General features: G+C 38.5%; 1 protein-coding gene across 3 annotated transcripts in view; it reads left to right on the top strand.

Annotated features, from left to right (window-relative positions):
- The first annotated feature begins 827 nt into the window (after positions 1-827).
- nav2b (neuron navigator 2b) overlaps positions 828-18,131 on the top strand; it is a 148,387-nt gene continuing 131,083 nt past the window's right edge. Inside the window, exons 1-2 of one of the 3 annotated variants that reach the window (XM_083560933.1) lie at positions 828-884; positions 3,018-3,255. In XM_083560933.1, the coding sequence (XP_083417059.1) occupies positions 3,163-3,255 (93 nt within the window). In that variant the 5' untranslated portion in view covers positions 828-884; positions 3,018-3,162. Of the gene's footprint in view, positions 1,018-3,017; positions 3,256-18,131 lie in introns of those variants that run through there. The other 2 variants (XM_083560932.1, XM_083560931.1) reach the window with 2 other exon arrangements.

Below are 18,131 nucleotides of genomic sequence, written 5' to 3'. Positions count from 1 at the left end.
GAGGTTGGACTGCATCAAGGATCGGCGCTGAGCCCTTTCTTGTTTGCAGTGGTGATGGACAGGTTGATAGCCGAGGTCAGACAGGAGTCTTCATGGACTATGATGTTTGCGGATGATATTGTTATTTGTGGTGCAGGGAGAGTAGGGAGCAGGTGGAGAAGAGCCTGGAGAGGTGGAGGTACATGCTGAAGAGAAGGGGAATGAAAGTCAGTAGGATTAAGACAGAGTACATGTGTGTGAATGAGAGGGAGGGCAGTGGAGGGGTGCGGTTGCAGGGAGAAGAGGTGGAGAAGGTGGAGGAGTTCAGGTATTTGGGGTCAACAGTGCAAAGTAATGGAGAGTGTATTAGAGAAGTGAAGAAAAGAGTGCAGGCAGGGTGGAGTGGGTGGAGAAGAGTGATAGCAGGAGTGATTTGTGATAGAAGAGTATCTGTGAGAGTGAAAGGGAAAGTTTATAGGACTGTGGCGACCCCTAATGGGAACAGCCAAAGAAAGAAGATTATTATTTTTGGTAATATTACTTTTTATTATTCTTATTTTTTACGTCTTATTTCTGTATCTTGAATTATTTTACCTGGAATAAACTCTAAACCTCCCAAAACACTCTATACATTTTTTTAACTCTCCCTCTCGAGCGTCATCTAGCGGAAATAGAAACTGGGACGAAAAAAAACCCAAACCCAACTCGAAAGTGAGTTTTGTACTTTTTAAAAAAAATTTCACTAGAGGACGCCCGCAAGCGCACTGTACCAGTGACGTCAGCAACACGCTGAATCGTGTGCGCGCGCGGGGGGGGTCTCCGCGTGGACAGAGAGAGAGAGAGAGAGAGAGAGAGAGAGAGAGAGAGCGCGCGAGATCGAGAGCGGAGAGGAAGCGCGTGCACGGGTGAGTGTTGATGATGCTGGACGCGTGTGTGGATCTGTGCATGCGGCCGTGTGTGTTTGTGCGCGCGCGCACGTTTGTGTGTGTGTGTTTGCGCTTCGCGTTGACATTTGCTGTAACAGGTAGCAGACTGGAGGTGAGAATGCTGTATAGTGCAAGTTGTAATGTATTTATTTCTGTTATTATCAGTGCAATTCATGTCTTTACTATAATCTTTTATAATTCTTATATCATGCTATTTCTTTTATCTACTTTTTTTAATCTACTTTCATCTACTTTTATTTCACAACCTAAGCATTTTATTGCACAAAAGAAATTTCAGGATTCATTTCCTAACACTTTCCTATGTACAGAACTATTTGCATAGCTTTTATGCACGTGCATTTGCTGAAATGTATTATGCCTAGGAACATAGATAGATAGATAGATAGATAGATAGATAGATAGATAGATAGATAGATAGATAGATAGATAGATAGATAGATAGATAGATAGAACTTTATTGGCATTTCATAATGCAGGCACACAGCAACAAATTAAGCTCAGCAACTACATTTTACATTTATGGCATTTGGCAGATGCCAGAACGACTTACAATAATCTGTACCACAACCAGAACAGTTAAAGGTTAGGGGCCTTGTTTAGGGGCCCAGCAGTAGCAGATTGGTGGTGCTGGGATTTGAACTCACAGTCTTTTGATTAGAAGTTTAACATATTAAAGACTACCACCATCCCTTCGGAGTGGTCAACATCTAGCAGAAGTGCAAACAGAAGCATTGTGCAAACTGACAAGTGCAGATAAATATATATATATATATACAGTACAGACCAAAAGTTTGGACACACCTTCTCATTCAAAGAGTTTTCTTTATTTTCATGACTATGAAAATTGTAGCTTCACACTGAAGGCATCAAAACTATGAATCAACACATGTGGAATTATATATGGAATTATATACATAACAAAAAAGTGTGGAACAACTGAAAAATGTCATATTCTAGGTTCTTCAAAGAAGCCACCTTTTGCTTTGATTACTGCTTTGCACACTCTTGGCATTCTCTTGATGAGCTTCAAGAGGTAGTCACCTGAAATGGTCTTCCAACAGTCTTGAAGGAGTTCCCCGAGAGATGCTTGGCACTTTTGGCCCTTTTGCCTTCACTCTGCGGTCCAGCTCACTCCTAAACCATCTCGATTGGGTTCAGGTCCGGTGACTGTGGAGGCCAGGTCATCTGGCGCAGCACCCCATCACTCTCCTTCTTGGTCAAATAGCCCTTGATGCCTTCAGTGTGACTCTACAATTTTCATAGTCATGGAAATAAAGAAAACTCTTTGAATGAGAAGGTGTGTCCAAACTTTTGGTCTGTACTGTATATATATATATATATATATATATATATATATATATATATATATATATATATATATATATATATATATATATATATATATTTATATATATATATATATATATATATATATATATATATATATATATATATATATATATATATATAAAATTGGTATATTGGTATAGTGGTTTTGCTTAATTACAGCAGTCTGCAATCTGATTGGTCAGACGGTTAGCGTTTTTACAGTAACAGCTTACTCAGCTTAAAAATGTGCTATTATTTGGAAAAAAAGAAAAAAGAGGTGTGGTTTCATTAATTCAGTTTTATAATAGGAAGTAACTTTTCTCTTAGACGTTCTTTAAATTGAAGCATAAATGGAGAATGTTATACTCGTACGTTCTTGAAAAAGCTGAAACGTCATCATTGCGGTGCTGAGCAAAAGACTTCATGACATGGTGTGTTGTGTAAAAAATTGGGAACATGTGGAAACACAACCACCTCACTGTTTTCTATATTATATAGTGTAAAATAGCATAACATAGTGAGCACAAGCCTCAAGGCATACACATCTGCTCTTTCTGAGGTAAAAAAATACATATAGTAATATAATTCTGTTGAATGTTCTGCATTAAGTAGAAAACAATATTTCCAGAGATGAAAAATGACCCGCTTTTACATTAACATTTTTAAGAGTATTAGTGAACCTGGATGTGAAAAGTTCCTGTGTGAAGTATAAGGTCTAAGCTTACTGGTTAAATGTAGGAAACCTCTGCTCAGGTCCTTCAGGTGCTGGAAGCTGAGGTACGAGGATGTGCGACAGTATCGAAACTCCTTAGTCAAAGACCAGGACAAGTCATCAGCTGAATCAGCTAATCCGGCATCTGATCAGCATGACTGACGTTTGAAGGAGGTAATTTTGGCACTGAGTACGATGGAAGCCGGATCGCAGACCTGCCAGAACTTCAACAGTCGTCAGCCGCAGCAGAGACGAGCAGCGTCTCACACGCTGGAAGAACAAAGCAAGGTGAGCCTTCAGGATCATCACTGCATTCAGCTTGAACTGTGGTTTTACATGGAAGTCAGACATAGATCAGACATGACCAAAAAATGGTTTCAAAAACCAATGTTGAATTTGAAATAAATTTTGCTGATATTGTACGGTGCAAGATCATTTTAGGATGGTTTTAAAATGTATAGTTCAACAAAAAAAAAAAAAAAATCAAATTATATATACATCGGCATAACTTTATGGCCACCGATCAGTCATAACATTTTGACCACCTGCCTAATACTGTGTTGGTCCCTCTTTTGCTGGCAAAATAGTTCTGACCTGTGGAGCCTTAACACCATGAACTTCTTCAGCAGTTTGAGCTTCAGAAGCTCGTCTGTTAGATCGGACGACACGGGCCAGCCTTCACCACTGTTCTTTCCTTGGACCATGTTAGATAGATACTGACCATTGCAGACAAGGAACATCCCACAAGAGCTGCAGTTTTGGAGATGCTCTGACCCAGTCGTCTAGACATCAAAATTTGGGCCTTGTCAAATTTGCTCAAATCCTTACGCTTGCCCACTTTTCCTGCTTCTAACACATCAACTTTGAGGACAAAATGTTCACTTGCTGCCTGATGTATATCCTATATAGATAATCAGTGTTATTCAATCACTGGTCATAATGTCACAATTTGATGCCTGGTCGGTGTACATAACTATATGGAAAAAGTCTTTGGACACCTGAACTTTCCAGCCATATGTGGTTCTTCCCCAAACGCTTAACAGAAAGTTGGAGGTACATAATTGTATCAGACGGGTTTGGATGAAGTAGCATGAAATTTTCCCTTCACTTGAACTAAGACACCCAAACCCCCTTTCAGCATGGCAATACCCCTGTGCACAAAGCCAGCTTGATGAATATGATATGGTTTACATAAGATTGGAGTTCAAGATCATTTTTCCTAAATCAGTACCTGACTTCACTAACACTCTTGTGGCTGAATGAGCACAAATCTCTACAAAGTCTAGTGGATCATCTTCCCAGAAGAGTGGAGGTTATTACAACAGCAAATGGGGATTGAATGTGGAATGGGATGTTTGTAAAACACATAGGAATCTTATGGTCAGTGCGTGTGTGTGTATATGCTTTAACGCAGTACCAAGTTTGGTGTTGTTTTGAACCTGTGATTTAAATTATTTTCAAAAGTTTAAAACTCCTGTTGAACTTATGTATATCTGAACTGAAATTTATTTTAAAATATCCAGAATCTCCCTGTTATTAAAGCAGTTGTTCATTTAAAATAATAATTTTGCTTGGCTTGATGACAATCTTCTGAAGCAAGTGCATAAAAATGTGGGCGTGTACGTAACACAAAGTTGTTGTTTTTTTTTTCTTTCAATGGAAAGTGTTTCTTTAAAGAAAACTGTGCTGCAGTATAAAAAAGAAAAACAATACATACCTCCATCCTTCAATTGTGTGCTTAGACATTCTGAGTAGTACATGTTCATTAAATTTCCACTACATGTGTGTGTGTTTTAAACGAATAAGGAGAAATATTTAAGCACCTCTCCCATCTGTTTTTGCCCTGGAGTGCCTGTGCTTATGAACTGTGTTTCGCCAGACCCAGTTGTACCTACTGTAACAGCTCCGAGCACAGCTATGGGCAAGGCTTTGTTGAAACCCGCTCCATGGTGGTGGCACACTGATTAGCTAATTTGCTGTGATAAATGAGGCCGATTGGGCCTAACGAATCGCCGGGCGTTGGAAGGGCTTTACTGACTTGGGGGTGACCTGAGTATCCAGAGCTCGCAGACCATGACACTAGCAACTAGGGACCTAATGTCATGCTAGCGACCCCCTAATGATTATTCAACTAGCATTAAATAAGTCTTTGGATCACTTATGAGCTATGGTGGGTTGATGCAATAGCTGTGCAATTACAGGTAAAATGACATTTCTATACATTCTGTCCACTGTGCAGATTTGATGAAGTTGTTCAGTCAAGACATTACCTTCTATGACTTGGGCGAAGTCCACAGGAGATAAATCTGGCGAGTAGGTTGGCGTGAGCGTGGAAGTGAGATGACGTGTGAGGAGAGCTCGGTGACAGGATGCGCACGTGGTCAGAATAGCAGAGGTGGTATCGCACTTGATAGGAATAGCACCAGTTGCACAGCTCCTGATGCACACAAGACAATGTCTTTTGGCACACTGACTTATGAAGGACGGTGCTCCTTGTGACTGTGCGTACAGCCTTGTGCTGCCATCTGTTGCCGTGTTACAAAACTGTTCTTTTTTTATACCACCTTGTAGTTTTTTGCTACATTTGTTTTGCACTGGTGCTATGAAGCTAATGCTTGCTAACAATTAATCAATCACTCTATCCATCAATAAGATCAAGATTATTCCTTAAGTTAAAATGGACTATGTTACCAACCAATCAGCCACTGCACCACTCTGAATTTTGTCTCCTGTTGGTTTTTGCACTTGTTTCACCTTTCTGTTCAATCAGCATTTGTTGACCTGGATGTTTTTCATGCTTCTTGTCTCCTTCTTCAACTTATGTTTTTGTATTTCACGTTTGCACTGCATATATATATATATATATATATATATATATATATATATATATATATATATATATATATATATATATATATATATACAGTGAGGAAAATAAGTATTTGAACACCCTGCTATTTTGCAAGTTCTCCCACTTAGAAATCATGGAGGGGTCTGAAATTGTCATCGTAGGTGCATGTCCACTGTGAGAGACATAATCTAAAAAAAAAAAAATCCAGAAATCACAATATATGATTTTTTAACTATTTATTTGTATGATACAGCTGCAAATAAGTATTTGAACACCTGTCTATCAGCTAGAATTCTGACCCTCAAAGACCTGTTAGTCTGCCTTTAAAATGTCCACCTCCACTACATTTATTATCCTAAATTAGATGCACCTGTTTGAGGTCGTTAGCTGCATAAAGACACCTGTCCACCCCATACAATCAGTAAGAATCCAACTACTAACATGGCCAAGACCAAAGAGCTGTCCAAAGACACTAGAGACAAAATTGTACACCTCCACAAGGCTGGAAAGGGCTACGGGGAAATTGCCAAGCAGCTTGGTGAAAAAAGGTCCACTGTTGGAGCAATCATTAGAAAATAGAAGAAGCTAAACATGACTGTCAATCTCCCTCGGACTGGGGCTCCATGCAAGAACTCACCTCGTGGGGTCTCATAGATCCTAAGAAAGGTGAGAAATCAGCCCAGAACTACACAGGAGGAGCTGGTCAATGACCTGAAAAGAGCTGGGACCACCGTTTCCAAGGTTACTGTTGGTAATACACTAAGACGTCATGGTTTGAAATCATGCATGGCACGGAAGGTTCCCCTGCTTAAACCAGCACATGTCCAGGCACGTCTTAAGTTTGCCAATGACCATTTGGATGATCCAGAGGAGTCATGGGAGAAAGTCATGTGGTCAGATGAGACCAAAATAGAACTTTTGAGTCATAATTCCACTAAACGTGTGTGGAGGAAGAAGAATGATGAGTACCATCCCAAGAACACCATCCCTACTGTGAAGCATGGGGGTGGTAGCATCATGCTTTGGGGGTGTTTTTCTGCACATGGGACAGGGTGACTGCACTGTATTAAGGAGAGGATGACCGGGGCCATGTATTGTGAGATTTTGGGGAACAACCTCCTTCCCTCAGTTAGAGCATTAAAGATGGGTCGAGGCTGGGTCTTCCAACATGACAATGACCCGAAGCACACAGCCAGGATAACCAAGGAGTGGCTCTGTAAGAAGCATATCAAGGTTCTGGCGTGGCCTAGCCAGTCTCCAGACCTAAACCCAATAGAGAATCTTTGGAGGGAGCTCAAACTCCGTGTTTCTCAGCGACAGGCCGGAAACCTGACTGATCTAGAGAAGATCTGTGTGGAGGAGTGGGCCAAAATCCCCCTGCAGTGTGTGCAAACCTGGTGAAAAACTACAGGAAACGTTTGACCTCTGTAATTGCAAACAAAGGATACTGTACCAAATATTAACATTGACTTTCTCAGGTGTTCAAATACTTATTTGCAGCTGTATCATACAAATAAATAGTTAAAAAATCATACATTGTGATTTCTGGATTTTTTTTTTTAGATTATGTCTCTCACAATGGACATGCACCTACGATGACAATTTCAGACCCCTCCATGATTTCTAAGTGGGAGAACTTGCAAAATAGCAGGGTGTTCAAATACTTATTTTCCTCACTGTATATATATATATATTAGGGATGCACCGAAATGAAAATTCTTGGCCGAAACGGAAAACCCGAAAAAGAGGAAAGCAAGGCCGAAAACCGAAATACGAAACACAGAAAGAAATTATGACAATTATTATTACCATTGCATTTATGGCTATGATTGTGTACTAAACTTACTAAAATCAAGGCATTTCAATTGCATAAATTAATATTAAAGTTTTAATGAATAAATCAATATACAAATTATGAAAATATTTATTTATAGCACATTGCAACAATGCACAGGATAAAATAAATTCAAACTAAAATGTTTAACTTAAATGCACTCATGTGTACATTAAATAATAATGTTCAGGCCCTCTGGCCTGCTGAAAGGTGGTAAAATTAAATATGTTCTTTCATAAAAACAAAGTGCATTTAGAACAAGTGCAACTGCTTAAAGATACAATACAACAATATCACTGGGAAACTTCCTGCCTTTTCAAAAACGTCCACCACAGAAGGAGTGCGCGTGCTCGGAGGGGTTTTGCTTTTCTGTGCCGCGTTTCTCTCATATTCAGCATAGCGATCATGATGTTTGGATTATAGGTGATAAATTAAACCCGACGTGGAGAAAGTCTTTGCAGAAGCACCCCATCTTGAAATTTCGGCATTACATGTTTTGCAAATCGCTCTCCGTGGGTCTTTCTCAGATACACTGAAATACGTCCACACCGCAGACATGTTGCTTCAGACAAGCACGTGCAGGACGCGGTTTCTGTTTGCGTCATCACAAAAAAACTTGTTTTTTCGGTGATGAAAGTCTTTCGGCCGAAAACCAAAAATGCACTTTTGGGCCATTTTTTTTTTGGGCCATTTTCGGTAGCCGAATATTTGGTGCATCCCTAATATATATATATATATATATATATATATATATATATATATATATATATATATATATATATATATATATATATATATATATATATATATATGTGCTGCACGGGGAGCTGCATTTCATCAAGGGAAACATGGGTTCCCACATGTACTGTGACATTCTGAAGCAGAACATGATACCCTCCCTTCAGAAATCGGGCCGAACGGCAGTTTTCCAACATAATAACGACCCTGAACACACCACCGAAATGACATCTGCCTTGCTGAGTAAACTGAAGGTAAAGATGATGGAGTCACCAAGTATGTCTCCAGACCTGAACCCTATTGAGCACTTGTGGGGGATCCTCAAGCGGGAGGTGGAGAAGCGCCATGTGTCTAACATCCAGCAGCTCCGTGATGTCACAAAGAGGATCCCAGCAACAACCTGTGCAGCTTTGGTGAATTCCATGTCCAGGAGGATTAAGGCAGTGCTACATAACAATGGTGCTCATAGAAAATACTGACACTTTGGATGCAGTTTTGACATGTTCACTGAGGGTGTACTCACTTTTGTTGCCAGTTATTTAGACAATAATGACTGTATGTTGAGTTATTTTTAGAGGACAGTCAATCTGTACTGCTGTACAAGCTGCACATTGACTACTCTAAAATATATCCAAGTTTCATTTCTATAGTATTTTCCCTTATACTAAAAAGGTTGCTGAAATGTGAGGGGTGTACTCACTTTTGTGGGATACGGGATACTACCCATATTATATATATATATACTGTATATTTTTTTTCCTTTTATGGGCAATTTGGTATTGCTTTGCCTCTGCATTTGAGGGTTTAGAAAGCTGGAGCTGATGCTGCATGAGTTCAAACTCATTTTGTATATTAGGTATAAATGAAAACACATTTAAGCCTGAAGCGTTTTATTCAGGTTTATTCACATTAATGTCCTGAAGCGTTTTATTCAGGTTTATTCACATTAATGTCCTGAAGCGTTTTATTCCTTTGCCATGGCATTTTAATTTGTTAAATTGTATATATATATATATTTTTTTTTTTTTTAATCTATTACTACATGTTTTCAGTGTCACAGAATGTCTGTTTCCTGTGTGTTAGCAGTAGATCTTCTGTGTAGGAAAGCAAACAGTAAATCGTGATATTAGAACACGGTAACGTGTTGCATTTCTGAAACTGAATTAAGGCCGGCTGTGTTCGTGGTCGTGTCCTTTCAGTCGCGCACGTTTTTTCATCGTGTTGCAAAAGGAAGGCGAGTGTTTGCTCAGTTCTCCTGTGGTTTAGAAGCACATTCATAATAACTGCAGGAGGGCCATGTCCTGGCGTTCAAACAAAGAACAGGCTGTTCTCGCCATTCCCACTAACCCATGACTTACACTTTGTTCTCACTATTTCACTTTTATTTTTATTCCGTATGTATGTGTGTAGTCGTATATCACATATCCATGTATGTGCGTATGTGTGTGTGTTTAAGCTGGACTTGCATTTCAAGGTGTTGATCCTCCTGTGAACATTGAACAACAACAAATAGATGTTGAGAGGATCAGGAGCGAACCTTGTCCAGCCCGGTTATGTCGAGATGTTTGACATCGAGTATAATCTTTTTATCCGCACGGGAGGGCATTGCATTTCTGAGAAAAATAGACTGTCATTGCACATCAAGAACTTTTATTTTCACATGACTCTGAAACGACAGCTGAGAAGAAACTCCAGCACGTAAACGGTTGATCGAGTTTCCTGAAAGCAATGCAGTAGAAAGCTGTAGTCTCTCTAATCTCTCTCGCTCGTTCTCTCTATCTTAACTTGGCCTGATTTGCACTTTTTGGAAGTTTTTGAGTTTTCCTCCCCGTGACGACTTGGCACACAGTTTATAGGGTCGGAGCTAAAAGGAAGAACCCCGGAATTACTATTTTTCCAGGTTTTCTTGAGTCTGTAATTAAAGGATATTCTGATGCTATTCTGATAACTCTCCAAAGATACATGTAGATTGTGGGTCGTTTGAAAATTTACTGTTACTGTTCGTTTGTGGCGCAAAACCTTACCATAAATTCAAACTGTACCCCAGTGCGGTCTTAGTAAAAGGATGTGAAAAAAAAAAATCCTTTCAAAACCCTAAAGAAATAGTCAAGGAGAGAAAAACAATACACCATTTTTCCACTTAGCCCTGAAAGCTTTTAGTTCGGCCAATACTTTTACTGTCAATCATGCTTTCTACGCTATTAGGATAATGTAGCTAACCGGTAATAAACTTTATCTGAGCCAAAAAAACATCTCTTCAAGTATCCGCCAGGATACAGTGTGAATATCTGAACTCTATAAACCTGTGTGGAACACTGTAAAGCTAATGCTAATGGGACAGCCATCTTGAAATCCAGAATCCTTCAGTGAAATTTGGTAATTTAGCCCAAGTTAATAAAAAAACTGTGTTGGAAATTATGATGGTAATTTTTGAGTCCAAACTTGAAACCATTGTTTAATTCAAATGTTAGATTTCATTGCTTTAAATAGAATTGTCCTGTGAGCAGGTGCAAAAGTCATAATGTACTTTAATTTATTTTGAGTAAAAGTAAAAAAAAAATCTTCTTTGTACTGTTAAATTTTTTTTTTTTTTTTTGGCGGAATGTTCACATCGATTTGGATCTCATTTCAATTTGCTGTTTAAACCTTTAAAACAAATCATTGATATATCTGAAATGCTGACCTTCCTATACCATGAATAAAAGCTTAAAACATTTTTTTTTAGCCTTTGTCATTTTTGGAAGGTTTTCCTGAACATTCCGGTAACCTTTGAAAAAAATTACACCTATCGTAAAGGGTGTACAAGGCGAAGTTAATCTTCAACAATGCTATCTACGTGGTGAAATTTTAATGGTTAAGGCTCTGAGTTACTGATTGTAAGGTTGGGGGTACAAACCTCGGTATCAAAAATGTAGTGAAGAAAAGGGTTAAATATCACAGTAAAATTTGATCAAATAAAGTTTTTGGCAACGAAGATACTCTGATCAAGTACAGATTCTTAAATAATTTACTTCAGTACTAATTTGTGTTGTTCATTATTGATTATTTTTAGTGGGTGGCACCTGGTGGGTATTGTCCACCATTGGTAACTATCAGTAATGCAGAAGTCATGAATGGAACATCGCTAACAAAATAATAAAAAAAAAAATTCAATGCGTACGACTTTCATATGGTACAGTTATCGTCTCTTATGTGTCACTGAATAGTTTTCCAAGAAACTTCGACACGTCCTTTATTTCTATATGTCTTTCAGATTACCGTGGTCCTTTGCTTCTGCTTGAGCCCAGACATGTTTGAATTAAAAGACATTTAGTGCACTAAAACCTTGAAAAATTATGCAGATTGAGGTTGAACCTGAAATGGCAACTTAATCATAGCTGTGAATCCTTTCAATCATCTGTTCAAACATCACAAAAATTATTAATAAAGATGCCTAATATAAACTGATGACCTTCTAGGAACATTTATTTTGTCAGCCAAGTATATTATTTATTTATTCATTCCGTTGATTTAACAGCGGGGGAAAAAAAACTATGTGACCCTTTGGTCACCTTGGCAGTTAGAGTGTTGGATTTGTCAGTGGAAATCACCATCTGGAAAGCCCCAAACGAGCCCCTGAGTCCTTTGAGTGTGTAGGATCTAAAATCTCTAGGAAATATATAAAAGGGTGGGTACATTATGTTTGTGTGGCTACAACCCTTCAGTTAAATGCTGTATATTAAAAATTCTAATTAATTCCCTGGTTGTGACACACATGAGGTCAAACCAAGGTTTGGACTTAATCCTGATTTGACCTACTGTTGTGGTATTGAAGTAGAATTTTGGCACAGAATTTATACTAAATTAACATGTTATGTAACTGTCTGGAAGGTGAAGTGGATATTGATACAATCTCATTGCTCCTGGGTTCCTGATTTAGTCCATAGTTGAAATGTTTCATGTTCTTGCTTTGTCCACATAGATTTATTCTTTCAGCCAAAAAAAAAATCCAATAGATGAACTGGCTGCGCTAACCTAAAGAATAGCTGCCAGTGACAGTAAGAATGTGTGTGTACATGGTGCCTTGTAATAGACACACATCCATAAAAGGTGTATTCCTGCCTCATACTTTGTATTCCCAGGATAGGCTTTGGATTTTTGCAACATTACTGTAACTCATATGAGGCAGTTAGTAAAGGTGAATAAATGGATGAATATTTGAATGGCTCTAGTCCAAGTTATTATCAAGTCTTGCAGGTTCTATGTGCATGTTAATATCAGTTCATAGAAACTAGTGGGGTTTCTGGTGCTTTGGGGTCTTTTTGGGGAAGTGATAGATCAGTGGTTAAGACATTAGACTTCTGATCAAAAGGTCATTAGTTCATATCCCAGTGTTATCAAGCTATCACTGTTGGACCCTTGAGAAAAGCTCTTAGCCCTTAACGGCTCAATTAAATCAATGAGATTAGTGGACATCGGTCTGGATAAGGGTGTATGCCAAAATGCCGTAAATGTTCCATACTTGCCACTTTTTTTTTTTTTAAAGAAACTAACCCCCAATGTTTAAAACTGAAGTAAAAACAACAGCTTAACTATTTTTGGCTATTATTGGGTCTTAATTAAAATTCCCTTGATTTTCTATCTACAAAGCTAAAGCAATGCTAAACATTGTGGCGGGCCATGCATTTGGTACATAGCCTTCAGTGGTGACTTACCCGACTTAATCCACCTCCTAATACCACCACTATAATTTTGCAATTATAGAAACCATCAACACTGTACAGAAACACAATATAACAACGTGTGGCATTACAGAGAGAGAGGCATTTTGTGTATGTAGGGTGAATACCATTTCACAACTCCAAACCACTACACTATCACCGCAACTGTGCCTCCTACATCAGAGTTCAGAATAAGTTCAGAATTAATATTGGTCTACTAACATAAAAAAACTTTCAAAATGTAAATAAAATACAACCTACTCACCAGAGATGCTCCTCAGAGGGTGTATTCCAGTGGTACCGCTCGTATTCACTGGTCTGGAAGTGGAGAACAAACCCTTTCCCAGGCTGAGACAAGCTAGCTCAGATGTATTAATGTGTGCAGCACGCTGCACACGTGTTTTACCAGTCGAACTTGGCTGTAACAGTTTCTAAGCAATGACAGTAAAGTTCTATCTTATCTTATCTTGTCTCTGTCTGTCTGTCTGTCTGTCTGTCTGTCTGACTGTGCCACCGCTATACTCGCCTCAATCACAGATGGTCTTGAAACGTTGTCTTCACACCATTTCGGAATCCTAATATAATTGAACATTGCATATTTTATTAGTACAAATTGACAAAGATTTGTAGTAGCAAAGCTAAATTGTTGAGGGTGTTTTGACGAGACAGCAGTCATCCCTGTGAGCAGTTAAAGCTGTGATCGTGTAGTTTTCCACACATTCGCCATGATCCCCATTCTGAGTCTTTATCCCTGGGGTCAAGCGGATTTTATCAAGACGTATTACATTCCTCACAGAGCCAGTCTGGCTTTGTGAAGAGTTGTTGTTCGCGCCTCAGCTATTTATTTTTCTAATGTAGACACTTTTCTTTGTGCTTTCTTTTCACTTTGTAATGGCATGACACAAGGTCAGTAAGTGTTCCATTTTAGCTTGCTGAAAATGCATACATTTTTATTACTGAAATTGCTTACAAGTATATCTGTAATGTTTTTTGTATTCGAATTACTCGAGTTACTCTACAGTATATAGTGTATACATACTGTATAATGAAATGCAGGGAATTTTTTTCAGTTCCTCATTCAACATAATTAAAATAAATTATAGCAAAATATAGTTTTAAATATTAAAAAAAAGGGGCTATACATAGCTGTACAGTGTATACATAAAGTATGCAGTATGCATTCAGATTACAGTTTATGCTACAATATTGCAAGCTGTTTTGTGTGTGTGTGTGTGTGTGTGTGTGTGTGTGTGTGTGTGTGTGTGTGTGTGTGTGTGTGTGTGTGTGTGTGTGTGATGTCCATAAAGAAGAGTCATACTGCACAAGTTGTATTGTGTCTATTTGATTAAAAGCGTATTGTAATATTTCAGCTCCAGTCAAAATAGTAGTTTTGGGTCAGACTTTTAGTCTAGTTTTGTATTTGTGCTAACAGCTTGCTCGGTTTATGACATTCCCTCACCCTCTGTGCCTCTAAATTGGACATTATTGTGATTTCGGTCTCTCATTTCTATTGTCATGCTAATTCAGATCATTTTCTTCATTGGATTTTTTTTCTGCATCAGCTGAAGTGGGAGAACGTGAAAAGGCTAAGCTGTTTTTTTTTTTTGCAGTTTTTGTGTAACTAAACATGATCAATATTGATATAATTTAAAAACACTTTTAACAGTATGGTAATGGTTAAGAAGTAATAGTTACTTCTACTCTAAAGTACTGATGATTGTGTATGATTTTTACTACTTCCAGGTTGTAACAGATACAGAGATATACCCCATATATACTATGTACACTACACTATATTGCGAAGTATTGGGTCACCTGGTAATAAGTACAGTATATGGTTTTTGAGCATTGCAATCCACATTTAGTCCCAATTTGCTCTTATAATTTCCTCCACTTTTCTGGGAAGATGTTCCACTAGATTTTGGAGTGTGCGTATGGATATTTGTGTTCATCAACCACAATGGTGTTACAAAAGGCAGGTACTATTGTAGGTGAGGAGGCCTGGGGTGCAGTCAGCATTATAATTCATCCAAAAGGTGTTCAGTAGGAATGAGATCAGAGCTCTATAGCAGGACACTCAAGATCTTCCTCTCTAAAGCATGTAAACCAGATCTTCAAGGAGCTCATTGTGTGTACAGGGGCATCGCCATGCTGGAACAGGTTTGGGTTTCCAAGTTCAAGTGAATGCAAAATTTGATTATAGCGCATCTAAAGACAATTGAGTGCCTCCAGATTTGTGTTAACAGTTTGGAAAAGAACCACATATAGCAGGAAAGTTCAGGTGACCCAATACATTTGGCAATTTAATGTATGTATACACTATACGGACAAAAAGTAGTAAGACACCAGACTTTTACAGCCTTTTTTAGTTGGAAAAGTTGGAAGCACACAATTGTATTGGATGTCTTTGGATGCAGTAATATGAAATCTTCCCCTCACTTGAACTAGTAGAATTAAACCTGTTCCAGCATGACAATGTACCTGTGCACAAAGCTAGCTCGATGAAGATATGCTTTACATGGGTTGGAGTGGAAGCTCTTGAGTGCTTTGACTGCAATCCTGTTGAACACCTTTGGGATGAATAGAACAAAGGCCTCCTCACCTCACCTACACCAATACCTGACCTTAATGTGCTCAAATCTCCACAAGCACTCTCCAAAATCTAGTGGAACATCTTCCCAGAAGAGTGAAGGTTACTATAACAGCAAACGGGGACTAAATGAGGAATTGAATGTTCAAAAATCAAATATGATTCTTACGTTCTTGTGTCTACAAACCTTTATACATATAGTGCACATAACTTTCAAACTTCAGTTGACAAGTCCCTTTACAGATTCTTCAATAAACTACCCAACATCGTCTAAATAAAGAACCGTAACATGCGGTATCACGGTTACCATGACAACACGCATTCATTTTGTTCTTATTCATTAAACAAAGTTAGTGTTTAGTACTTAGCGATTTCAAACATTTTTACATTATTAAGCAATGATTTGTACATTTTATAATGATATTTAAGGACTTTAGAGGTGCCAGTATTTATGGTTAACCTCTAACGTTTAAACTTTTTGACCCCTTGCTACAGCAATATAGGAGAAATCTAAAAACTCCAAAGTTCACCTGCCGCAAAAGCTCGTTCACCGAAGTGGAAAGGACACGGGACATAAAAAGGCGCATTTGTTTCGGTAGCGGTTACCTTCACAGGTTTTATCTGGGTGAGTTCACAAAACGGCTCCAGCTTGCGCTTATTATTATTATGTGATATAATCTAAATCAACGATCGGTCCCTTCTACAGAAGTATTTGTGGTTTCATTGATTTGCCTGATAGGATTTTTGTTGGCGCTTCTGTCGCTCAGCTCAGCAATTGAGAAGGAATATGCAACCTATAATTATTATCGGGTGTGAAAATCTTTCACAGTTCTTGGGATTTAAGTTGTTTTCAGACTTTTGCCAAACATTCCAGAGAATTAAGTAATCATTACTACTGATTACTCATCCCACTCAGATTTAACGAACATTCCCTCAGCCCTGAATCTATACACTCTGAAGGTACAGGAATGCAGAGTGACCCAGTGACCTGTTCTACATCATTAATCAGCTACTGGCATTTTTGTAAAATGCTTAAATTGCTGCCTGTTTGAAACCTTTTCCTAGGCACATATTTTCCAAATGCAAATATTTTATGGTCTTTGATAAAAGCCTTGGATAAAAAGTGCAGATTTTCAGATCATATGGAAGAAACCATGATCATCAACTTAGGTGGACATGCTATCATTATATCATAATATGCAGGCGTATGTGCACAGTGCATCTAAATTTCATTGTCAATGGGGTTATTTTTGGAGTTTGGAAAATGATCACTTACAAAATGCATTTCTGAGACCTAAAGTTTGGAGAGTTTCCTTTCCCTGTTTAAAGACACTTTACATGTTTACCAAGAAATTCAGGACTGAAACTGGTCTCTTCTGACTTTAATCTGTAGCTTTTAAGGAAATAATATTTGCAAGTTGGTTTAGGTGCTACTTGAAGGGCATGCTAAGTGAGCTTTGAGCTTTTATGCTAGAATTGTAGTTTCTAAAGACCTTAGATAAGCTAGTTGTGAAAACGAGGCGAGGTAGTTTCGAGGCTAACTTTATTTACAAAAAAGTACTTTATTTTTGTTTCCACACGATCACCTTCAAAATAGGCCTCTTGCATAGCAATACGGTGCTCCCAGCGTTCCTGCCACTTCTGGAATGTGTCCTTTGAGTCTTCTTTTCGAAGCGTGTCAAGCACCTTCTGCAATTCATGCTGGGTCTCCGCAAGTCCGGGAAGGGCGAAGTCCGCAGGAGCCAAATCTAGCGAGAAGGGTGGGTGCAGAAGTGAAACTATGTGGATTGTTCTCCGACAATCATCATGCACAAGTTGCTGAAAGCTTTCAGCATTTTCAGGGGTTGAGCTCGTTAAAGGTCTTCCTGACCTCTCGTCGTCTTCAAGTGATGTTCTTCCACCCAAACACCTCGCTGTATGTCAAACGTATGTCATGTCAACTGTCTCTGTGGCAGATTTGCTCAGTTTCGTGCAGAATTTGTTCTTGCTTGCTTTCCATGATGAAATCGCAGACATGAAACGTCAGAATTGCACCAGTTAGTACCAGTAGTCTCAAAACTTTTTTATACCACCTTGTTTTGGACATAATATTGCTATTTGTCAAATCTGGAGTAAAGAATTCAATGGTTGGTGTAAGAAAGGTTTCCTATTCAGTTGTATTTCCATGCTTCACCACTAGAGGCAGACATACAGTTTACCAAGCAATGACAAGCTACCTATGACATCATATCACGCAACCTACCAAGCAGCAGCTAACAGAAGACAGCAAGAATCACCTCATATACGATCAATTCGATCCTTTTACGGTTAAGGTTTAGACTTCTAAAATCTGCCAACTTAATCAGTACAAATACACAATACTTTATTGTACCCATTTTATTCCACTTTAGTTATTATATAAATTATTTCGTTTTCTCCTACAGTTTTTCTCAGTTGTTTTGGAGTGTTTGT

Source organism: Silurus aristotelis (genome assembly GCF_946808225.1).
Source record: "Silurus aristotelis genome assembly, chromosome: 14".
In the NCBI taxonomy this organism is placed as follows: Eukaryota; Metazoa; Chordata; class Actinopteri; order Siluriformes; family Siluridae; genus Silurus; species Silurus aristotelis.
This window is presented reverse-complemented; position numbering and strand designations above follow the sequence as displayed.